Here is a 24,699-nt window from a genome sequence, read left to right as displayed (position 1 = left end):
GTAAATCAAAACTAGACGTTGTGCCCAGTGGGTTGTCTCCGAATTTGGCAAATCTGCCCATACAAAATTACAAATCACTGCAATAGATTTAGCATGTAAACAGGCCCTTAGGATAGATGGATGTGGAGGAGCCCATGAGCAAGGCAGATGCTAAGGGACTGATAAGGATGGTGGTGCAAAAATGGCGGAAGCAGTGAAACAGAGACACTAAGGGCTGGCATGTATTCCAAGTACAGAGGAAAGTTGGGGAGGGGAGGACGGCAGGAAGAGACAGAAGAGAGGAGGACATCTTTACGAGGCTGGGTGGGACACAGCCAGTTGATTAAGACATTAAATGTGATAGGAAAGCATCCAACAGGAAGGTGTGATTACTGCCAGGAAACAGAGACAGTGGAGCATGTATTGATACAGTGTGGGCAGTGAGGGAAAGAGAAAGACTGAGATCCAGTCAGTGGAGGCTGCTGATGGGAGGACAGCTCAAAATAATGGCTGGAATGGAGTATAATTGAGTGAATGGAATGGTATTAAACACATGAAAACCATGTGTTTGATACCATTCCATTCACTCTATTACAGACATTATTATGAGTCATCGTCCCCTCAGCAGCCTCCACTGGATCCAGTATGAGGGAGAAGGGGATACATGTATTGAATTTAAAGAGCATACTGAGTAGAACATCATTAGATACAGTCATATATTTTTGTTATATTTTTTAAGAGAAACGGGTCTGGCATATAGGATTTACAGTAGTTTCTCCGTGTCTCAGGGCCACACTCCAGTACAGCAGGTGGCGGTAATGCACCATGACGTTGGATGCCAGCCGCCGATAAACCCACCGAAGAAGAGATTTCTCGTGATCCGCACGTTACTCATAGGACGTCATGCGGAAATACATTAAACAAAGATGGCAGCGTCCTTGATAAGCAAATGTTGACTGCAGTGAAGTGTCAAACATGCCCCATAGTAGTAATTCATTCTCAGAACGGCGACGTGAAAGCTGACAATAGAAGACTTTGAACAGCTAACATGGAAAAAAGAGAATTCACTGCTTCGCTAGTGGTAATGTCTTTAATTTCCTCCATCATGTAATACCACACTGCTCGTCTTCTTATGTTGTTTGCAATATTAATTAAGCTAACTTCCAAGCAAGCAATTTGTCTGTATTTCGACTAATTTAACAGCCAAAACGATTTTGCATTATTGCCTAAACAAGTGCTCACGATAATGTTGCTTGCTAACGTTAACTGTCACCAGTCTTCAGCACCGCTGATAGCAAAGGTTTGGCTCACAATGAACTGTCACCCTCATTTGGAAGGTGAGGAATGGATTAGGAAGCATTGGCAACACCATTAGCTAGCTGAAAATTCTCAGCTACAACACCACATGACCTTTTCAAGTGTGTTATTTTATGCAATGTTGTGTGTCATTCTGCAAGTGTGCTTACAGTGCTTGCTATATTATGGCAAAGATTGTCAGTGGTTATCATGGGTGAGTTTGATAAGGAAAACAGAAAGGTAAACGCAGCATAGTTTGATAAGGACCTTTAATCTGTCTCACCCATTCCCATAGTCAACATTGCTAAACTTTTAGAGCCTGATTTCCTTTGCACCAATGCAAAGTTTAAGGGCTCCCGAGTGGCGCCGCGGCCTAGGCACTGCATCTCCGTGCTATAGATGTCCCTACAGACCATGGTTCATATCAGGCTGTATCACCACCAGCCGTGATTGTGAGTCTGATAGGGTGGCGCACAATTGTCCCAGCCTCGTTGGGGTTTGGCCGGGGTTGGTCGTCATTGTAAATAAGAATATGTTCTTAACTGACTTGCGTAGTTAAATATAGATTAAAAAGTGTGCACCTATTTCAGAAGGGAAAATGACTAACACATACAACAGCCACTTCACTCCATTAGCTACTATGGTATTACAAAGCAAATACTAGGCTATGTAACAACATATTGACACAATGTTGTATACTGAGGAATTACCGTGCTAATACACAGTTATAAGAGCAACTTAGTATAAAGTGCCTTAAGATCGTATTCCTAAATGTGTGCATTGTATGACCATCTGGGTTAGAATCTGGGTTGTCTGCAGACCGCAGGACTATGCTAGCCCGCTGAGCTAAAGTCTTGGTATTTGCTCGGGAAACTAATGCAAATTTCCAGGTCAGGCAATGTAACTCATCACTGGACTGTGGTCCACCAAATCACTTCCTTAACAGGTATAAATGTTGCACTGGACCAAAGGGTTTGGGCAGTACCCAAAGATAATGTCCTGGTGAGCCTATTGCTCAACCATAATTATTTGAGTTAGTACCAGCATCATGGAAAACATTCAGAATGGTCTCGTTCCTAATTATTTCCAAATGGGATAAAAGTAGGGAAAGACCGTAATGTATCCAACTGTTCAAGGACATGTTTGTTATGGTGATGGCTCAGTGTGGGAGCAAAAATAATGGCTCTTTGTTGAATTCCTTATCACTATGCTGTCAGAATATCTCTTAAGTCACTCAGAGGTAGGTAGATGTAGGTGTGTGTGCGTGTATTTGGATTTTTGTATGAGTGTGAGTTGAGTTTCCCAGATGTTTGTCTCTGTGTGTCATCTCTCTCTGCTAGGCAGGGGACTATGCAGTGTTTCTGAGTTGCCTGAAGATGACTGTGTTTGTTCGCTACATGCTAGGCGGGGGGCTGTGCTGGGATGTGTGTGGACCTCACCCTCTTCCCCCTGGACACCATTAAGACCAGACTGCAGAGCCAGCAGGGCTTCACCAAGGCTGGAGGTTTCCGGGGCATCTATGCAGGGGTTCCATCTGCTGCCATCGGCTCTTTCCCCAATGGTGAGTCACTTATTATTAGTCTCTGTCACCACGAAGACCCCACAGAAAGACTACCTGTTGACACACCATAATAAAACCTACACATGGAGAGCATCTGATTAGCTAGTTTATTCATGTTTACTCAAAGAACCGCTTCAATAATTAAGTAAATACATGAAACAAATGTTTTATTATTGTTAGCCTTTTCCTTGTACGACCAGCCTATGTTTGCCCACAACTGTTGATTGATTAAATAATTTGAATAATAAAATGAGAGCAGCTCACAAACGTATTAATGAGATGGGAAAGGCTACACGGACACCTCTGGTGCCCAAATTGATGACGTACAGTACCAGTCAAAAGTTTGGACACAGCTACTCATTCAAGGTTTTTCTTTATTTTTTACTATTTTCTACATTGTAGAATAATAGTGAAGATATGAAAACTATGAAATAACACGTATGGAATCATGTAGTAACCAAAAAAGTTACACAAATCAACATTTAGCCACCCTTTGCCTTGATGACAGCTTTGCACACTCTTGGCATTCTCTCAACCAACTTCATGAGGAATACTTTTCCAACAGTCTTGAAGGAGTTCCCACATATGCTGAGCATTTGTTGGCTGCTTTTCCTTCACTCTGAAGTCCTACTTATCCCAAACCATCTCAGTTGGGTTGAGGTAGGGTGATTGTGGAGGCCAGGTCATCTGATGCAGCACTCCCATCACTCTCCTTCTTGGTCAAATAGCCCTTACACAACCTGGAGGTGTGTTTGGTCATTGTCCTGTTGAAAAACAAATGATAGTCCCACTAAGCGCAAACCAGATGGGAAGGCGTAACGCTGCAGAATGCTGTGGTAGCCAAGCTGGTTAAGTGTGCCTTGAATTCTAAATAAATCACTGACAGTGTCACCAGCAAAGCACCATCACACCTCCTCCATGCTTCACCGTGGGAACCACACATGCAGAGATAATCCGTTCACCTACTCTGCGTCTCACAAAGACACGGCGGTTGGAACCAAACATTTCCAATTTGGACTCCAGACCAAAGGACAAATTTCCACTGGTCTAATATCCATTGCTCGTGTTTGGCCCAAGCAAGTCTCTTCTTCGTATTGGTGTCCTTTAGTAGTGGTTTCTTTGCAACAATTTGACCATGAAGGCCTGATTGACTCAGTCTCCTCTGAACAGTTGATGTTGAGATGTGTCTGTACTTGAACTCTGTGAAGCACTTATTTGGGTTGCAATTTCTGAGGCTGGTAACTCTAATGAACGTATCCTCTGCAGCCAAGGTAACTCTGGGTCTTCCATTCCTGTGGCGGTTCTCATGAGAGCCAGATTCATCATAGCGCTTGATGGTTTTTGCGACTGCACTTGAAACTTAGAAAGTTTTTGAAATGTTCCGTATTGACTGACCTTCATATCTTAAAGTAATGATGGAGTGTTGTTTCTCTTTGCTTATATGAGCTGTTATTGCCATAATATGGACTTGGTCTTTTACCAAATAGGGCTATCTTCTGTATACCACCCCTACCTTGTCACAACACAACTAATTTTCTCAAACGCATTAAGAAGGAAAGAATTTCCACAAATGAACTTTTATCAAGGCACACCTGTTAATTGAAATGCATTCCAGGTGACTACCTCATGAAGCTAGTTGAGAGAATGCCAAGAGTGTGCAAAGCTGTCATCAAGGCAAAGGGTGGCTACTTTTGAAGAAGTTCAAATTAAAAATATATATTTTGATTTGTTTAACACTTTTTTGGTTACTACATGATTCCATGTGTGATATTTCATAGTTTTGATGTCTTCACTATTATTCTATAATCTCGAAAATAGTAAAAAAAAACAACTTTAAAAAACTTGAATGTGTAGGTCTGTCCAAACTTTTGACTGATACTGTACGTCATCAATTTGGGCACCAGACGTGTCTGTATAGCCTCTCTCTCTTTGTCTCCCCACTCTATCTCTCTTTCTCTCTCGCCTTCCCCTCTCTCTCATGCTCACTTTCACGCTGGTACTGTACGTCATCAATTTGGGCACCAGGCGTGTCTGTATAGTCTCCCCACTCTTTCTCTCTTTCTCTCTCTCGCTCACGCTGACACTTACACTCACTCTCCCAATTCAATTCAAGGGCTTTATTGGCATGGGAAACATATGTTGGCATTGCCAAAGTAATTGAAGTAGATAATAAACAAAAGTGAAATAAACAATAAAAATTAACAGTAAACATTTCACTCACTGAATTTCCAAAAATAATTAAGTCATTTCAAATGTCATATTATGTCTATATACAGAGTTGTAACGGTGTGTCACTCTTTCTCTCCCTCCCCCCACTGTTTCTTTCTCTTTCTCCCTCCTTCCCCCACTCTCTGTCTCTCCCCCACTCTTTATCTCTCTCTCTACCCACCCTCTCTCTCTCCCCTACTCACTCTTCTTCTCCACTCCCTCCAACCCTTTCTCTCTCCACTCCTTCCAAGCCCTCACATCTTCTCACTCTACCCAGTGTTGTTAATTGCTGTATGCAGGTTGACTAATGATCCCTAAACTGTGACGGTTCTGCTTGGTTTCAGCTGCTGCGTTCTTCGTCACTTATGAAAGCACCAAGTCCATCCTCGGAGCCCACGGAGTCCTCTCAGCCCCACACATGGCACCTGTCACTCACATGCTTGGTGCCTCCCTGGGAGAAGTAGTATGTCTCCCATCTTCTTTCTTTCTTTGCATGCATCACAGTCCAAATGCAGCATGCTTGTTTACTTAATTGCCTGAAAATTTCACAGACAAATATGCGCTGGGTTAGAATGTGGTTTTGGCTGTCGGCCTCGGGCCCAGCTGGGTCCTTGGGCGTCTTAGCATTTCGCCACCAGCTGGGTAAATAAGAGCTCATTATTGGCTATTGACTTAGCTGTTTTCCACGCGAGGCCCCAGACTCCCTCAATTTTGTCTGGGGATTTGGGCTTTAAAGCGGTGAGGAGCGGCACAATTTCCTCTGTTGATCCAGTCCTAATCGCTCACTGCCAAGGAATCCGTCCCTTTGGGGCTGGCTGTTCACGTTGGCATGAGAGGAGGGGTTTCTACTGTCTTCTCCGGCCACCATCTCCATCTCCACCACCTCCACTAGTACTGGTTCTTAGTATTCATGGCTTTTGGATAGATGTCATTTAAAGTTTTACATGTTGTTGAAATGCCTCTTCCAATTGTGTTGTGAAACATTGTAAGCATTTTCTGTTGTCTTTTTGTTCAGTCAGCGGTGAGGTCAGCGCTGCTTTTAACCCTTAACCCGCTACTGGGGATTTGAGCACATCAAAAGGGGAAGCCGTGGAGCAGAGCAGGGGTGGTGCCCCGCTGCATTCTGAGTACGCGTTACGTGATTCAAATGGAGTAATCTCCCGGCTTACTCATAAAGGCCTAACCCAAGGCAGCCCAGAAAGACACCGACAAGCAAAAAACATCTTCCAGATTACGCAACTGTTTCCAAATGTCGTTCTGTCTTCTACCCATGATGCATAGTTGGAGTTACACATGGAAATGACATGTTTTTTATTTGAATTACACTATATATACTTAAAATTAGTGGATTCGGCTATTTCAGCCGCACCCGTTGCTGACAGGTGTATAAAATCGAGCACACAGCCCTGCAATCTAATCTAATTTATGGGCTCCCTAGTGGCGTAGCGGTTTAAGGCACTGCATCTCAGTGCAAGAGGTGTCATTAGGCTGAATCACATCCGGCTGTGATTGGGAGTCCCATAGGGCGGCGCACAATTGACCCAGCGTCGTCCGGGGTAGGCATCATTGTAAATAAGAATTTGTTCTTAACTGACTTGCCTAGTTAAATAAAGGTTACATTTAAAAACATCTCCGTAGACAAACATTGGCAGTAGAATGGCCTTACTGAAGAGATCAGTGACTTTCAATGTGGCACCGTCATAGGATGCCACCTTCACAACAAGTCAGTTCGACAAATTTTTGCCCTGCTAGAATTGCCCCGGCAACTGTAAGTGTTGTTATTGTGAAGTGAAAATGTCTAGGAGCAACAATGGCTCAGCCGCGAAGTGGTATGCTACACAGAACGAGAACGCCAAGTGCTACAAAAAATTGTCTGTCCTCGGTTGCAACTCTCACTACCGGGTTCCAAACTACCACTGGAAGCAATGTCAGCACAATAACTGTTCGTCGTCAGCTTCATGAAATGGGTTTCCGTGGCCGAGCAGCTGCACACAAGCCTAAGATCACCATGCGCAATGCCAAGTGTCGGTTGGAGTGGTGTAAAGCTTGCCTGTCCGCTCGCCGCCATTGGACTCTGGAGCAGTGGAAACGCGTTCTCTGGAGTGATGAATCATACTTCACCATCTGGCAGTCCAACGGACGAATCTGAGTTTGGCGGATGCCAGGAGAACACTACCTTTTCGAATGCATAGTGCCAGTTGTAAAGTTTGGTGCAGGAGGAATAATGGTCTGGGGCTGTTTTTCATGGTTCGGGCTAGGTCCCTTAGTTCCATGAGGGTAAATCTTAACGCTACAGTATACAATAACTGTGCTTCCAAGTTTGTGGCAACAGTTTGAGGAAGGCCCTTTCCTGTTTCAGCATTACAATGCCCCCACCACAAAGTGAGGTCCATACAGAAATGGTTTGTCGAGGTCAATGTGGAAGATCTTGAATGGCCTGCACAGAGCCCCGACCTCAGCCCAATCTAACACCTTTGGGATTAATTGGAACTCCGACTGTGAGCCAGGCTTAATTGCCCAACATCAGTGCCCGACCTTACTAATGCTCTTGTGGCTGAATGGAAACAAGTCCCCGCAGCAATGTTCCAACATCTAGTGGGAAGCCTTCCTAGAAACGTGGAGGCTGTTATAGCAGCAAAGGGGGGACCAACTCCATATTAATGCGTGTGATTTTGGAATGAGATGTTCGGTGTCCACATACTTTTGGTCTTGTAGCGTATCTCAGATCCCTATATAATCATTGTATCAATTACAAAATTCTAAGCAAAAAATAGAATTTGCCTTAGACTTAAAGTATCTTTTTCAAAGTACCCTTGTCTCTGCCCTAGATAGAGGTTGAGTTAGAACTGAGGAGGTAATCTTTGTGACCTGTGCAGTCATCATTAAGGAGATAATGAAATACACTGTATATCCCTGAGTTAAAGCCCTCAGCTTCAGCCTCTGTCTTAGAGTTCCTGTCTCCACCTCCAAGTTTCAGTTTAAAGTGTTCAAGTCTGGTAGCAGCAGTTGTGATGTGTGTGTGTGTAGCATGAATGTATATGTGTGCATGTGTGTTAAGGTGCGGAGAATCAGAGCAGGTGGTCAGTCCAGTTTAAGTGTTCAGCAGTCTGATGGCTTGTAGATAGAAACTGTCTCTGAGCATGTTGTTATTAGACCTTATGCTCTGATACCGTCTGCCCAACAGTAAGGGAGAGAACAGCTTTGAGTAGATATCCTGGATGGGTGGGAGCATGGTCCCTTGCGGCCGTGGTCGGAGCAATACCCGTACCAGGCCTTGATGCAACCGGTCAGGACGCTCTCGATGGTGCAGCAGTAGTATTTCGAAAAGGGTTGGCCTGCCTAATTTCTTCAGCTGCCTTAGGAATTAGAGACGCTGTTGCGCCCTGTTAACAAGAGTGGTGGTGTTGGTCCATGACAAGTCCTCGGTGATGTGGACGGCTCTAGCAGGGCGACTCTCTACTGCAATCATCCAATCTGACAGGTCACCCTGTGCCTATGACAGAGGGTATATATGAATCTTTGTATATATAATTTATTTTAGATCTATGGCTGCCTCAAATTCCTATTTTCTTCTTTAACTTCTCTTCTTATACCCAACATGATGAGAAGTTGAGCTTCAGGAGAGGTTTGCCAGAGGCTTTGTCAGACACACACACACACATACACACACACACACTCTGACAGGTCATCAGGCCCCATCTTTGCTCATCTCCTGCACTTCTCTTAACTTGCTTTGTGTGAATACAGATCAGGCCCACCTTGTCACCACCAAATGAAAACATCAGAATCCCATTATGTCCCCCCCTTCTCCACATTACCTTAACCTTCCTTTACTTCTGTCTGTTGTCAGGCAGGCACAGAGCACAGATGCCAGTTAGATTTTTCCATTCTCTCTCTCTCTTTCACTGTCTCTACTTCGCTCTTTTGCTCTCTCTCTCTCTCTCTCTCTCTCTCTCTCTCTCTCTCTCTCTCTCTCTCTCTCTCTCTCTCTTTCTCTCCCTCCCTCTCTTGATGATTCTCTGTCAGCAGCTGACTGCAGGTATGGCCTCACAAATGCCAGAATGAGGTGTGATTTGGTCCTAGTCAAAACTCAGGGGACTCCATTTAGTTGTGTTATGCCACCTGTGTGCAGGTTGGAACATTCTGGACTAGAGGCACACAATCAGGATTCAAGTTTTGTCAGGGACAATCACGATTTACCACAGAAGATTTTTCTTTAGTTCACGTGTTTCATCATCATTGGGGAATCGTGGGTGACCTTGTTCTCCAAGGTTTGTTGCAGATGACAACTCTCTATTGTCTACTTTTTGCAACCTTTCTAACAGAAAGAGAAGAGGAAACAAATAAAGAAACAACCAAAGACAGAGAGGAGGTGGAGGAGGAGGAAGGAAAGAGAGAATAGGAGACAAGCCTCAGGTCCATTGTTTTAGTGACTGTCCCTCCCATAAGGAATGGTGGAACTGATGGTGTCTGTCAGGGGCTAGCAGGTTGTTATCCAACTATTATATCACATGTATCTTCATTCCCATTTGCCTGACACAGTCCCTGAAAGCTCATTTGTCAAGTGGAGGGAGCAGCTTTCTTGCATTTCTAAACCCTGTCTCCTGGAGGATGTACTGGGAAACACAGTGACATGACAAGGGGGGCGGGACGGGGTGGCAACTGGCAGCTACTTAACTTGGCACAGCCTGGAATAATCCATGCATGGGCTCCCTGAAGAGAAGAGATGGCAGTATGTGATTTATTGGGTGTGCATCATCCTCATCTCTCCCTCCTCACACCGCCTCAAATTGAGTTGTGCTCCAAATTGGATGTTTGATGAAAATGCACGGTGTCAGTGGGAGATTGGCTCAGCCATATCTAATATGACTATCCAGCCTGTGTCTGTTGGTCGTCAAGCGTAGAAAGTGCCCAGTGCCGTCTGTCATTGAAGTGTTTCTGCAGGACTGCTCCCAGGAGCCTCCTCATAGGTTAAAAAACAGATTAGCAGGATTTCAGAGGAAGAGACGTAGCTGATGTTTATGCAGTTATTACTACCCAGAGGAGATGTCTGAATGGATGTTCTGATACAATGCTGACTTCCTGTGGGAAATTCTGCTGTGCGGCTGAGGTGATCAGGGATGCCCCTGATCACGGAACGTTCTTTTGGTTGTCTTCCTGATTCTGAAATAACTTCAGTGGAGACAGATAGTGTGTGAGGATTGCCATTGATTGTCTTATGAAAGTTAGACTGAAATGTGTGTTTGGCTAAAGTGAGATTGTAGAAAAAGATAAGCTGCCCTCTATGAACTGCTGAACTACGTCTTTCACTGGTCAAATTGGTCACTGTGTTGGTCTGTGTTTACTGCAAGCTCCCCAGTGCTGCAAAATGTTTAGTTATTCCATCTGTTTGAGTTATTTCATCCCACATCACATTGAGCATGTCTCTCTCTGCTCATGCCTGAGGCTGCTCCATAGGTGTGGATTCCACCCTGTTGCTTTAATGCCAGTTCTTTCTATGTTAGTGAGACAGAGGGTTCTTTTAAAAGTGGCATTGCCAAAAACTTTGAATGACAAATGAATCAGTTGTCTTATGTCTATTGTCTCTAAGCCCTCTGTTCTTCTACCTGTGGCTCTCTTTGTCTGTCGTCCAGACTGGCCACAGGAGCAGGATTCTAGGCAGGGGATTAACTAGCCATGAGCCGGTAGGAGGGAATGAGGGAGGGATGAAGGGAGGAAACGACTCAAGCCCTGGATTGATTTGCCTGCATGCTGATTGGTGCGGTGAGCCTTCGTTAATTTCCCCTGTTCTTTCCACAGCGTTTCCCCGGTGATTGAGTGTGGGCTCGTCGGTTGTTGTTTGGTGGCGTCGTGGAATTTGAAAGCCGTCGTCATTAGGATTTACAGCAGCAGCCAGGCAGGGAGGCAAGCCGAAGGAAACACAGGCTCAGATCACACGCTACCTCTAATTAACGTCACACACTCCAAATTGCTTGTAAATAAAGATGAATTGCGTAGGGAATGTTAAAGACGCTGGCAGTGGATTTATCATACATTTAGCCTACCAGGCCAGTCTGTGGGATATGGGGGGTGGGGAGGGGGGGACATGTCTGTCACGCCCACACCCCTCCCTCTAAATGTGAGATAACAACCCAGTCCCAGACAACCCAGTGGGGTACACCTAAATCTGCCTCCACCCTGCCAATCACTCATGGGTCTGATCTCAGATAGTGCTTTCACACACATGCTCCTAAAACCCTCCTCTGAAATGATCTGTTCAGGGGATGTACACTCACTCCCCATAGCAGTCCTCAATTACTCCCAAATAAACAATGTCCCTAATTTATTTGGTATAATCTCTGTCTCATTCCGCAGCCTGCCGTGAGCTGATGTGAAAGAGCGCCCTCCACCACTACCAGCCCACAATACAATTGTCAGCAATTACTTGTCATAGCCACTTTTCTGTCCACTTAGCAGCATCATTCTGATCCTTTGTCAAATTAGGTGGGGAAACATGATATACAATGTATGATAAATATTAACTCAGCCAAAGGAAGAGTAAATTAGATCTTAGAAATGGATCCTGTCAGGTTGTATAGCGGACAGACGGCAGCTAGTGCTCTGTCTCACCACTGGGGGGTACTCTTGCACCATGCTTTGGAGGGAGAAAACGGTCCTTTGAATACTGTAGAGAAAGGCTACGCTCACAATTAGACACCTTTGCTATGTGGGTTCTGGAGCAAGGGTTTGTTGGTTTGTTTCTTGTTTGACAGAACATTTCAAAGTCAGAAGCCATGTCATTCTAACCTCAGATGAAGTGGAAACAGTCAGTACTCCAGGGCCTGTTGGAGTGATATGATACCCACATTCAACACATGCTGGTCTCCTGTACTTGGGTGACCTTGAAAATCATCTGAGACAAGTTGTCAGCTACTGGTCACTTTCTATTCATTCCACTTGAACTGTAAAATTACTGGCTGTTCCCAGACAAACTGAATTCTCCATCTCTCAATCACCAGTGGTCACCCTCTCTCTACGTTCCATCCCCCATGTGCAGTCAATACATACATTACATGTAATGACCTGCTCTGGCAGAGGGGTACAGTGGGGGTGAAAGAGGGGAATGTAGAGAGATGTCCTAGCAGCTGGGCTGAATCCTGGCTAGACCCTGCCCTAGACCAGAGGGGGCTGACCGGGCTGAGAGCTTAGGATGGCCAAACCAGCATACCAGTAATCACCATGGTGCCACTATCACCTCAGTGTCATACTCTCCTTTGCGGAGTGAGATTTGCCGCTGCAACAGTAACGATAGCCATCTCGTGCCGGAGGGAGTCTGGTGCGGTGCGGGGGGCTCCTCACCTCCCTCGGTCTGGGAGATTGCTTCCCGTTACTGGTGCTCCCCGGTATTTCCGCTCCGCTGCAGCATGAATGGATATCAAGCGGAGCAGCCTAGCTTTAAGGGAGCAGGAGGCAGCAGTCATAAATATTCATTATCTTGACGAATTGTTTGCACTCCATATTTCTGTTGACATTGGGGCTGTGTAGGAATTTGTATTCGTGAGGTAGGAAGGATGATGGGGCAGAGGGCTATGTGTGTTTTGCAGAGTAGGACACAGATGGGCAATGAGGCGGTGACGGTGACCTTTTTACCTGCTGCCCAGGTGTCAATGTGATTAAGGGTTGAATTTTCAGTCACACAGGCCAGTGCTGGGGCATAAATTGGCTTACAGAAGCACTAGGCCTACACTAACACAAAGACCAGGTAGTCTACTCGCAGTGTAATTGCTAGGTCATTTCCTGCTTGGCACCTGTGGCGTCTGGCAGCTTACAGTTTTCTCTTTATCTAAAGCAAACAGACTACATACAGTACAGGATAATAGATAGCAACTATTTCTCATCTGTTTCCTTATCAGTTTTACTGTTTCACTTGAGTTTTAATGTTCTTTACACAAATCAAAGTTTGTCACGTGCGCCGACTACAACAGGTGTAGACCTTACAGTGAAATGCTTACAAGCCCTAACCAACAGTGCAATAAAAAATAGGTTTTAGGTAAAAAATAGATAACTAAAGAAATAAAAATTTAAAACAGTGAAAATAACAGTAGTGTGGCTATATACAGGGGGTACCGGTACAGAGCCAATGTGCGGGGGCACCGGTTAGTCGGGCTAATTGAGGTAATATGTACATGAATGTATAGTTAAAGTGACTATGCATAGATGATAAACAGAGAGTTGCAGCAGTGTAAAAGAGGGGTTGGCGGTTGGGAGGGCACACAATGCAAATAGTCTGGGTAGCCATTTGATTACCTGTTCAGGAGTCTTATGGCTTGGGGGTAAAAGCTGTTGAGAAGCCTTTTGGTCCTAGGTTTGGTGCTCCGCTACCGCTTGCCATGCGGTAGCAGAGAGAACAGTCTATGATTGGGGTGGCTAGGGTCTTTGACAATTTTTAGGGCCTTCCTCTGACACCGCCTGGTGTGGAGGTCCTGGATGGCAGGCAGCTTGACCCCAGTGATGTACTGGGCCGTACGCACTACCCTCTGTAGTGCCTTGCGGTCGGAGGCCGAGCAGTTGCCATACCAGGCAGGGATGCAACCAGTCAGGATGCTCTCGATGGTGCAGCTGTAGAACGTTTTGAGGATCTCAGGACCCATGCCAAATCTTTTTAGTCTCCTGAGGAGAAATAGGTTTTGTCGTGCCCTCTTCACGACTGGCTTGGTGTGTTTGGACCATTCTAGTTTGTTGTTGATGTTGACACCAAGGAACTTGAATCTCTCAATCTGCTACACTACAGCCCCGTCGATGAGAATGGGGGTGTGCTCGGTCCTCCTTTTCCTGTAGTCCACAATCATCTCCTTTTGTCTTGATTACGTTGAGGGATAGGTTGTTATACTGGCACCACCCGTCTTGTCGATGATCAGGCCTACCACTGTTGTGTCATCTGCAAACTTAATGATGATGTTGGCCATGCAGTCGTGGGTGAACAGGGAGTACAGGAGGGGACTGAGCACGCTCCCCTGAGGGGCCCCGTGTTGAGGATCAGCATGGCAGATGTGTTGTTACCTACACTTACCAACTGGGGGCGGCCCGTCAGGAAGTCCAGGATCCAGTTGAAGAGGACGGTGTTTAGTCCCAGGGTCCTTAGCTTTGTGATGAGCTTCGAGGGCACTATGGTGTTGAACGCTGAGCTGTAGTCAATGAATAGCATTCTCACGTAGATGTTCCTTTTGTCCAGGTGGGAAAGGGCAGTGTGGAGTGCAATAGAGATTGCATCATCTGTGGATCTGTTTGAACGGTATGCAAATTGGAGTGGGTCTAGGGTTTCTGGGATAATGGTGTTAATGTGAGCCATTACCAGCCTTTCAAAGCACTTCATGGCTACGTGTGTGTGTGTGTGTGTGTGTGTGTGTGTGTGTGTGTGTGTGTGTGTGTGTGTGTGTGTGTGTGTGTGTGTGTGTGTGTGTGTGTGTGTGTGTGTGTGTGTGTGTGTGTGTGTGTGTGTGTGTGTGAGTGAGAGATATCTGTTCTGGGTGTTGTAATGTCCTGTTTTCCTCCCCTAGGTGGCATGTCTGATCAGGGTGCCTACTGAGGTGGTGAAACAGAGGACTCAGGCCTCGCTGTCCTCCAACACCTACCAGGTGCTGCTGGCCACTCTCAGAGAGGAGGTAGGCCGACACCATGACCCATCAATACTACAATATTTGTTTTTCCATTCTCTCCAAATGTTTCATGTATGTGTGTGTATCCAGACTGTGTGGTGTGTGTTCCCTAACACCTATCTTGTCCTTGTGCAGGGTGTCAGAGGCTTGTACAGGGGCTACAAGAGTACGGTACTCAGAGAGGTAGGCCTGGTATCCCACACACACCTACCTTCTACACTGACTCTGCCAAAAGTACATCAAAGCTTTCTCATTGCATTAGTCTCTATCAAACATCATTGGCAGCTTCATGGACTCTTGGTAGTTTTTTGTCCCTCAAATGCGCGTGTGTGTGTGTGTGTGTGTGTGTGTGTGTGTGTGTGTACAGCCTGTACCACGGTAACATGTCAGGTAGTGTACTTGTAGACTGAGACTATTCAGAATTGATTAATTCATGATAACTGTGTGAAAGACGGTTGTATTTTCTCCCATTAGTCCTCTGAAAGCCTTCTAAATCCCGCTGGGCAGAGAGGAGTGGATGGAATCACTCAACTATTGGGTTTTTCTCTGTTTCATTTTGCACAATTACTTAACCGAGACCGGTTCCCTCTAATGGAATATCTTGATTAATTAAAGTAATTAGAGATGTTATAAATGCAAAACAAAACAAGGAGTAAAAAAAGGAGAGATTGAACATTGAACCAGTCCTCTTGATGACGGCTCACCTTTGTAGTGGAGCACCTACTCTGCTCCCACTCTGATTCATTATCTGCTGGTTAGTTGCAGAGCATGGTCATGTGGGATGGATTCAGGAACGCTGCACCCCACAGCCTTTTTTCTTCTTTCTAATTTTCATTAGAATGAGAGAGAAACCACGAGAGGGGGGAAGAAAAATAGTATGTGAGGGTGACAGTTGTTCTCCCCTCTCTTTTTTGGGTACTGTCCCCTACCGCTGTGCTAGCCTGTACTTATTTTCTGCCTCACTAAACCGATGTTATTCACGCAAATTCCATCTGGACAGTGAGGAAAAAAAGGACAACAAGGCTCTGTGATTTCTCCAAGGGGCTGTGAATAAATGAATACATTTGGAGGCTGGCACCCGGCCTGTGTGCATACTAAGGGCCAGATGAAACGGCGGGGAGAGAGGCAGAGGAGTGCGCAGGATCCTCCTCGTGATTGGCTTTGACGTGTGGCAGGATGGTAATTCATTTTCTCATCCGGCTATCCGCTATCTCATCCTGCTCGGCGACCCTGTCAAGATAACTTTGTTTATCCCGAGCAGCGCTCCCCCAGTACGGTCACCTAATTGAGGTCCTCTCCGTGATGTATATTCATTAAGGATCCTTCAGAAGTGATTTCTGATGGCAGAGATCTCTCAGGTGACTGCAGGAGGCCGGAGGGAGTATGGCTGTGGCCAGGACGAGGGGTATGAGCAGTAGGGAGTGGTGCAGGACTAATTCACAGCTGACATGATAATGTTAGGTAGCACATCAATCTCTTAATGTATTTATATCTTCAGATCTATCGTTTTCTAAATGAAATATTTGCTCTTTGTTAAGCTGAGGTAGGATTTAAGTTTCAGACAGTAGGAAATACCCAAGGCCAGGGGTCCTCAACTCTGACCCTACGAGGTCCGGAGCCTGTTGGTTTTCTTTTCTACCTGATAATTAATTGCACACACCTGGTGTCCCATGTCTAAATCAGTCCCTGATTAGAGAGGAACAATGAAAAAATGAGGTGGAACTGGCTTCGAGGTCCAAAGTTGAATTTGAGGGCCCTATGCCTAAATGAGAAATGTAGAAATGCAAGCAAAGTGATTTTGCTTTATCTGTGCCAAAAGAAAGTACTTAAATCCAAATCCAGGTTCTGGGGAATCATTTGTTTGGATTCCTATGCACTAGGCTGTTAGTTGCATTTGTTGTCCATTTCAATCATTGTAAATCCCAGTAAATCACCACCATTAGTATTATGTAAATGCTCAACATTTAATTAAGGCCTTGCTTAGGTCTTTTGTTAATGTACTTTGGCATGTTCCCAGTTTGGGTGGTTTATGGTACGTTCTCTCGCCTCACCACCTGTTCAGAGTACTGTTCCTGTTCACCACTAGAGGGCAGAATAAGATTATTCCACTCAGAATCATATTATTTATATTTAGCCTTTATTTAACTAAGCAAGTCAGTTAAGAACAAATTCTTATTTACAATGACGGCCTACCGGGGAACAGTGGGTTAACTGCCTTGTTCAGGGGAAGAATGACAGATTTTTACCTTGTCAGCGCAGGGATTCGATCCAGCAACCTTTTGGTTACTGGCCCACCACTAGGCTACCTGGCGCCCCTAATCCTATGTTCTGAGAGCCCTTGCCTTCCTCTCCTCTCCAAACTGGCGTTATGACATTTATGAGCACCAATCACCCTGATGAAATTGATAGGCTTTTTTCTGCATGACAGTAGTGAACATGTTTGAGTGCCATTATACTCTGGCATAACATAAGAATTTATCTTTGAGTTGAGCTAGACTGCTTCAATTACTTTTTCATTAATGAGCTTCAATTATGTTATTCGCTAGTAATTTAGTCATTTGCTAGTTTGCATTGAGGAGGGCTGTGTAAGTGAAGCAGACAGTCATTGCTCTGACAAGGTGAAATGATGGAGCTGCGTTATCCTCTCTAACCCTCAAGCACAGCTCAATACTCCTATTGCTCTCTCTTTCTCTCTCTCTGTCTTTGCCTCTCTGTCTCTCTCTTCCCCCTCTTTCTCTCCCTCTCTCTCACCCAACTCTTGTCCCCCAGGGAGTTGCTGTAGGAGAGAGAGAGTGACAGAGAGCGAGAAAGAGTGAGCGACCTGTCTTCCGTTCATCTGTCTGACAGGAACAAAAGCGTGATGATTTATGTGTCCCCGGTCCTCCTCCCAATAACACAGGGCTGGAACAGCCGTCTGGAGCACTGAACTGAAAGACAACCTGCAGTCTCTGTCTGTCTGTCTATCTGTCTGTCTCTCTCTCGCTCGCTCGCTCACTCTCTCTCTGCCTCAGCAGACAGGAGCTGGCATCCAGCTCAGGGAGAGACCAGTCTTACCAAACGCATTACTCCTCTCTATCCTGCTCTCCTGGGCTCCAGAATGAGTTGCTCTCCCTTGGGGCATATCTTTCTCTTAAATCAGTCATATGTAACTATAAATTGTCACCAAAGTAAATACACTTTATCGGCACAGGTAAAAGGGCAACTTTGACTATATAAATGAACTCCTCTGTTCTCCTTTCCCTCTCACTCAAGCCCTCTCTCCTTTTCTCCCTCAAACACTGTTGACATGAGGGCCTTTGGCCCCTGTGGCCCAGGTCTAACCCCAGTTGTTTTAATTGCTCTATTGTTTACCTTCCTTCTCTGCCTCAGTCACAGTGGAACATGTGTGTGTTCTGATGCAATAATGGTGTTATACACTGAGTATATAAAACATTATGAACATCTGCTCTTTCCATGACAGACTGAGTAGGTGAATCAGGTGAAAGCTGTGGTCTTTTGTTGATGTCACTTGTTTAATCCACTTCAAGCAGTGTAGATGAAGGGGAGGAGACAGGTTAAAGGATTGTTAAGCCTTGAGACAATTGAGACAGGCATTGTATATGTGTGCCATTCAGAGGGTGAATGTGCAAGACAAAAGATTTAAGTGCCTTTGAACAGGGTATGGTATTAGGTGCCAGGCGCACCAGTTTGTGTCTAGAACTGCAACGCTGCTGGGTTTTCCATTATCAACAGTTTCCTGTGTGTATCAAGAATGGTCCACCACCTAAAGGACATCCAACTAACTTGACACAACTGTGGGCAGCATTGGAGTCAACATGGGCCAGCAGCCCTGTGGAACGCTTTCCCCACCTTGTAGAGTCCGTGTCCCAACGAATTGAGTCTGTTTTCAGGGCAAAAGGGGCAAAATAAACCGTTCCAGACTGTTTATATTCCACAAGTTACCACCGGATATGATGTTAAAATGCCTATTTACTCTTTTATCTCACTGCACAATCCACTGTCTCATCAGCCCAGCCAGGCAATTTATATATATTGAAATTTGATCTCCAGCTGTCCCAGAGTAATGAACGTGTCTGGGGTCAGGACGAGGCAGACAGACAGCTTTTTTCAGCCAGTCAAAATCATGAATCAGACAAATGTTTATGGATATACACTACCGTTAAAAAGTTTGGAGTGACTTAGAAATGTCCTTGTTTTTGAAAGAAAAGCAACAAAAAAAAGTCAATTTAATATAACATCAAATTGATCAGAAATACAGTGTAGACATTGTTAATGTTGTAAATGACTATTGTAGCTGGAAACAGCTGATTTTTAATGGAATATCTACATAAGAGTACAGAGGCCCATTATCAGCAACCGTCACTCCTGTGTTCCAATGGCACGTTGTGTACGCTAATCCAAGATGATCATTTTAAAAGGCTAATTGATCATTAGAAAACCCTTTGCAATTATGTCAGCACAGCTGAAAACTGTTGTCCTGATTAAAGAAGCAATAAAACTGTCCTTCTTTAGACTAGTTGAGTATCTGGACCATCAGCATTTGTGGTTTCAATTACAGGCTCAAAACTGCCAGAAACAAATAACTTTTTTTCTGAAACTCGTCAGTCTATTCTTGTTCTGAGAAATGAAGGCTATTCCATGCGAGAAATAGCCAAGAAACTGAAGATCTAGTACAACGCTGTGTATTATTCCCTTCACAGAACAGAGCAAACTGGCTCTAACCAGAATAGAAAAATAAGTGGGAGGCCCCGGTGCACGACTGAGCAAGAGGACAAATACATTAGAGTGTCTAGTTTGAGAAACAGCCGCCTCACAAGTCCTGAACTGGCAGCTTCATTAAATAGTACCCGCAAAACACCAGTCTCAACGTCAACAGTGGAGATGCGACACACAAATGAATCTAAATGCACCTAGTTTGCTGTCTTTCCAGTTTCAGTTTGAAGTGATTGTGTTAGCTGTGTAGTTGGCTAGCTCCTCTGATCAGTGTCCTAGCGAGAGAGCAAATGTTCTATGCCAGGCGAAATCTCGCATCATTAGCTCATTGTTATGGATGTATCCAAATAAATGTCACTAGAAAACAGCTTAAGCAAACACAAATGCAGCCACTTTGCTGTTATTCTGACTGCACTGTTTGACTCTAAGTTAGCCGTTATTGGCTAATTAGCAAGCTAGGGATAAGAACGGCAACGGAACATTTAGAACGAACGCCTGGATCTAGAACAAAGATATAGAACAAAAAGACTTAATGACTGGGTCGCGTCTCTGGCAACCTAACAGATAGAATGAATGACCTGCCGGCTTGTGTAGCAAGTAGCAACCCTAGATTTGTGTCTGGACTATATCTCGTGGAAGAATTAAATAGTAGGAATACATTCATCAAAATCATTATTTGAATATGTTGGTAACCCTTTGTATAAAAGCTATAATACCCTCGAAGCCGGTGTTTGGAGGATATATTGCACAACTTTTTCTCTGGTATAACAACACCTGTGCCAATATATCCTCCAAACACCGGCTTCTCTGACATTCTCACTTAAACACCCTCATCTGACTCGCTGTTACAGACGGAGAAAGGGAAAGACAATATGGAAGATTTACTCTGCATGTGTGAGGGAAAGTAGGCTTCCTCTCTCCCTCTAACGTGGGCACAATCTGTTGTTTAATACTGGGTTGGACTGTATATCTAGTCCAGGGTTCCCCTCTATAACATCAATATCTACAGTCCAAAATAATCCTCAAACAACAACCCCCCCCCCCCCAAAAAGGGAGATGAGACTGGTACACATGTCAGTGTGGGTAAATGTAACTGGGTGTTGTTTAGAAGATGGAATCCTATTGATTCACATCTGCTCGTGCATTGCTCTGTTTACATAATGGGATCAATGAGTAGCAGGGAGGCCTGGCGGATATAATGGGCCCTGTTGACCTTTGTGTGTTTGGCCTGACCTGTCTGTGTGTGTAGAGGTCTGTGTGGTGTATGTGTGGGGGACAGAGAGAGAGGGAGGGAGAATATAAAAATAAGGTGTGTGTGGGGGGTGAGCTATCTGGTGTCAGCACATAGTTGGAGCTGGTATTGGCTGTGCAGACAGGCTGAGGGAGAGGAGACACAGCTGTTGCATGCTGTTCCTACCAGGCAGGGAGGAACCAACCTTCACACTACAGCCTCCTCGTTTCCCTTAGAACCCCTATCCTGCTGGGACCAGCTCCGTCTGATAATCCACCCCCCGCTGGAGCAGTTAGCCTGATCTAACTCACCGGCACCACCTTGATTAGCACCCCCCGTTTATACTCCACAAACCATGTGTACTGAGGTATTTGTTGAGGCAGTAGACATTACGCTTTCCATGTTGAAAGAGCATCAGAAACCACACCTGACAGTGTCCCTATAGCATTAGGCCAATAGAATGAGATCAGAGACATCATTGGATAAAACATAGAATGGAATTCCAAAGTTACAATGATGGAATTTGCAAACCCGTGTCCCTCACTGACTTACTCATATTCTGAACTCCGCTTTGAGTGACTCAACTATTATTACACATGTCATTGGTTTAGCTTGTTGTAGTAGCCTACACATAAGTTATGTGCAAGGCCATCCCAAACTCATTTAACAGACTGAAGTCTGTGCTGAAATGTTTGATGGTTTTCTGTGTCATGAACATGAAGTCCCCCACACACATAATGTTATAGACACATGCCCTGCCGTTCAGTCGACAGGACGTTGTAGAGACTGGCTTACTGTGTCTGTCTCTGTCAGAACCCTCACATTGGACATTACTGGCCTTGTTTTGCTGTGGTTGGAGATTGAAGTTTATGATGTATGTTTATGCTGGCTCTCCCCTCTTTTTGTCAGTAAGCTCTCTCTGGTTGATGTGTTTGTCAGGACTATGAACGAGGGTCTCCCTCACACACACACACGTATGCACACACTCCCCTCATACACACTCCCAGTGGGATGCAGTTTGGCAGGTGCTCCTCGACAGCTCCTGGTGTATATCTGAGAACAAGCCTGGTGGCCTCCGCTAGAACAACAAGCAGAGGTACTGATGACTAATGGACTTGGATGAGGAGGTGGACTCTGGATGAGTACACAGGCAGGATGGAGACAGACAGACACCCCACGTACAGGTCCCAGGGTCTTATCCTTGGCTGGGGGACAGGACACGGCTGTGTTCAGCTGGATGAGGAGAGGAGCATGATGATCCATAGGAGGTTGAGCTACTGGACCCAGGCATCCTACACAGTATATCATGGTGTTGTGTGTATCTGTATGCTGCAAAGAATTCCTCAGTACAACCACAGTGCTCAGGGAAGTGATTCATTTTGCAGTCCCGGGCTGGTTCAAACTAAAACCAATGATTGCAAAGTTAAACAAACTATACAACTCTATGCAAAAGGACTACTTTTAACTAATTCTAGTGAACAGTTTATAAAAACTCATTTCTTGAAACAATGGTGCAGATGCAGAGTTTGGTAACAGAATGATCTGCAATGATCTTCAAGAAAATGTGTACAAAAAGAGTTGTGTGGTTTGTTTAACTTTGCCATCATTGGTATTTGTTTGGCATACATTATTACGTGAAACATCTGAGTCTCAGCATCACTCTGTTACCGTTGAATTGCCCCTATGCTAGTATTTATTTATTATTTTACACCATGTTGTCTCCCCAATTTCATGGTAGTTAGTCTTGTCTCATCGCTGCAACTTCCGTACGGACTTGGGAGAGGCAAAGGTTGAGAGCCGTGCGTCCTCCGAAACACAACCCAGCCAAGCCGCACTGCTTCTTGACACAATGCCCACTTAAACCGGAAGCCAGCCGCACCAATGTGTCAGAGGAAACACCGTACACCTGGCGACCGTGTCAGCGTGCACTACGCCCGGCCCACCACAGGAGTCACTAGTGCGCGATGGGACAAGGACATCCCTGCCTGCCAAACCCTCCCCTAACCTGGACGACGCTGGGCCAATTGTGCGCCACCCCATGGGTCTCCCGGTCGCGGCCGGCTGCGACAGAGCCTGGAGTCGAACCCATAATCTCTAGTGGCACAGCTAGCACTGCGATGCAGTGCCTTAAAAACTTATTTGGGACTGGGGGGCAGTATTGAGTAGCTTGGATGAATAAGGTGCCCAGAGTAAACTGCCTGCTACTCAGGCCCAGAAGCTAGAATATGCATATAATTAGTAGATTTGGATAGAAAACACTCTGAAGTTTCTAAAAACTGTTTGAATGATGTCTGTGAGTATAACAGAACTCTTATGGCAGGCATAAACCTGAGAAAAACTCCAACCAGGAAGTGGGAAATCTGAGGTTTGTAGTTTTTCAAGTCATTCCCTATCGAATATACAGTGTCTATGGGGTCATATTGCACTTCCTAATGCTTCCACTAGATGTCAACAGTCTTTAGAACCTTGTTTCGGGCTTCTACTATGAAGGGGGAGCGAAATAAGAGCTGTTTGAGTCAGGGGTCTGGCAGAATGCCATGAGCTCAGTCAGGCATGCGCCCGTGAGAGTTAGCTGCGTTCCTTTTCATTTCTAAAGACAAAGGAATTGTCCGGTTGAAACATTATTGAAGATTTATGATAAAAACATCCTAAAGATTGATTCTATACATCGTTTGACAAGTTTCTATGAACTGTAATATAACTTTTTTGACTTTTCGTCTGAACTAAGTGATCGCACATTGAGCATTTGGATTACTGGGCTAAACGCATGAACAAAAAGGAGGTATTTGGACATAAATGATGGACTTTATCAAACAAAACAAACATTTATTGTGGAACTGGGATTCCTGGGAGTGCATTCCAATGAAGATCATCAAAGGTTAGTAATTAATTTTAACGCTATTTCTGAGTTTTGTGATACCTCTCCTTCTTTGGAAAATGGCTTTATGTTTTTCTGTGACTTGGCGCTGACCTAACATAATCGCAACGTGTGCTTTCGCCGTAAAGCCTTTTTGAAATCAGACACTGTGGCTGGATTAACGAGAAGTTTATCTTTAAAATGGTGTATAATACTTGTATGTTTGAGGAATTTTAATTATGAGATTTCTGTTTTGAATTTGGCGCCCTGCAATTTCACTGGCTGTTGTTGAGGCTAGCGTCCCACATATCCCAGAGAAGTTAAACCACTGCCTTAGACCACTGCCTTAGACCACTGTGCCGCGCAGTAGCCCTGCCCTATGCTAGTATGTCTTACTACCCACTCTGATGGGTATTAAACACAAACCAAAGTGACCAGAACACAGTGAAGTGATTACAGCTTTTCACCCGTTTCTGATTATTTCCCAGGCCTCTGACCTATCAGAGAAGCAGCAGGGACACCTTAGCCTGATGTCAGTGTGCACCAGAGCCAGGCCAGGTCTGTAGCAGACACACGTGTACACAGGAAGCATGGATTCACAACCAATAACACCCTGACAGGGTTATTACAGCTGTATATCTATTATCCAGGGCTAGGAGATTGTTACGTTTGACAGCGTTGTGTTGTTGTTTTTACTGTGAGCAGAGTTTTGGTGTCATGGTCAGTGGTGTGGTTGTGACCAACATGGCTGCCATTTGCGATTGGTAATGAGGGTATATGTCTCCAGGTCTGGGGACTATGCTTTCTTCCCACAATTTTCTGCATGTTTGCCTCAATCCGAGCAGAAAACGATCCGGGCCTCATGTGTTTCCAATAAGGACTGCATGCCTGGCGAGGAATTCAGAATCACAGAGTGGGGAGGGGGGGTCAAGAGGGGGAGAGACTGGACGGGGTCAAGAGAAGGAGAGAGGAGAAGAGACTGGAGGGGGATCAAGAGAAAGAGGGGGTGAGTGGAGGGGGGTCAAGAGAAAGAGAGCGGGAGACTGGAGGGGGTCAAGAGAAGGAGAGGGGGGAGAGACTGGAGGGGGTCAAAAGAAAAGAGGGGGGAGTCAAGAGAGGGGGAGATACTGGAGGGGGGTCAAGACAAGGAGAGAGGGGGGAGAGACTGGGGGGGGTCGAGAAGGAGAGAGGGGGGAGAGACTGTGGGGGGGTCAAGAAA

The 24,699-nt window shown here is 45.2% G+C and overlaps 1 protein-coding gene across 5 annotated transcripts in view; it reads left to right on the top strand.

Moving 5' to 3' along the window:
* The first annotated feature begins 864 nt into the window (after nucleotides 1-864).
* slc25a26 (solute carrier family 25 member 26) overlaps nucleotides 865-24,699 on the top strand; it is a 71,099-nt gene continuing 47,264 nt past the window's right edge. For 3 of the 5 annotated variants that reach the window (XM_071372360.1, XM_071372350.1, XM_071372321.1), the window contains exons 1-5: nucleotides 883-1,060; nucleotides 2,680-2,836; nucleotides 5,389-5,507; nucleotides 14,581-14,685; nucleotides 14,815-14,862. In XM_071372360.1, the coding sequence (XP_071228461.1) occupies nucleotides 1,028-1,060; nucleotides 2,680-2,836; nucleotides 5,389-5,507; nucleotides 14,581-14,685; nucleotides 14,815-14,862 (462 nt within the window). In that variant the 5' untranslated portion in view covers nucleotides 883-1,027. Of the gene's footprint in view, nucleotides 1,061-2,615; nucleotides 2,837-5,388; nucleotides 5,508-14,580; nucleotides 14,686-14,814; nucleotides 14,863-24,699 lie in introns of all 5 variants that reach the window. The other 2 variants (XM_071372342.1, XM_071372331.1) reach the window with 2 other exon arrangements.

The sequence above is a fragment of the Salvelinus alpinus genome, chromosome 2 (assembly GCF_045679555.1).
Source record: "Salvelinus alpinus chromosome 2, SLU_Salpinus.1, whole genome shotgun sequence".
NCBI classification, from domain to species: domain Eukaryota; kingdom Metazoa; phylum Chordata; class Actinopteri; order Salmoniformes; family Salmonidae; genus Salvelinus; species Salvelinus alpinus.
The sequence above is the reverse complement of the archived record's forward strand: the minus strand, read 5'-3'. Positions and strand labels throughout refer to the sequence as shown.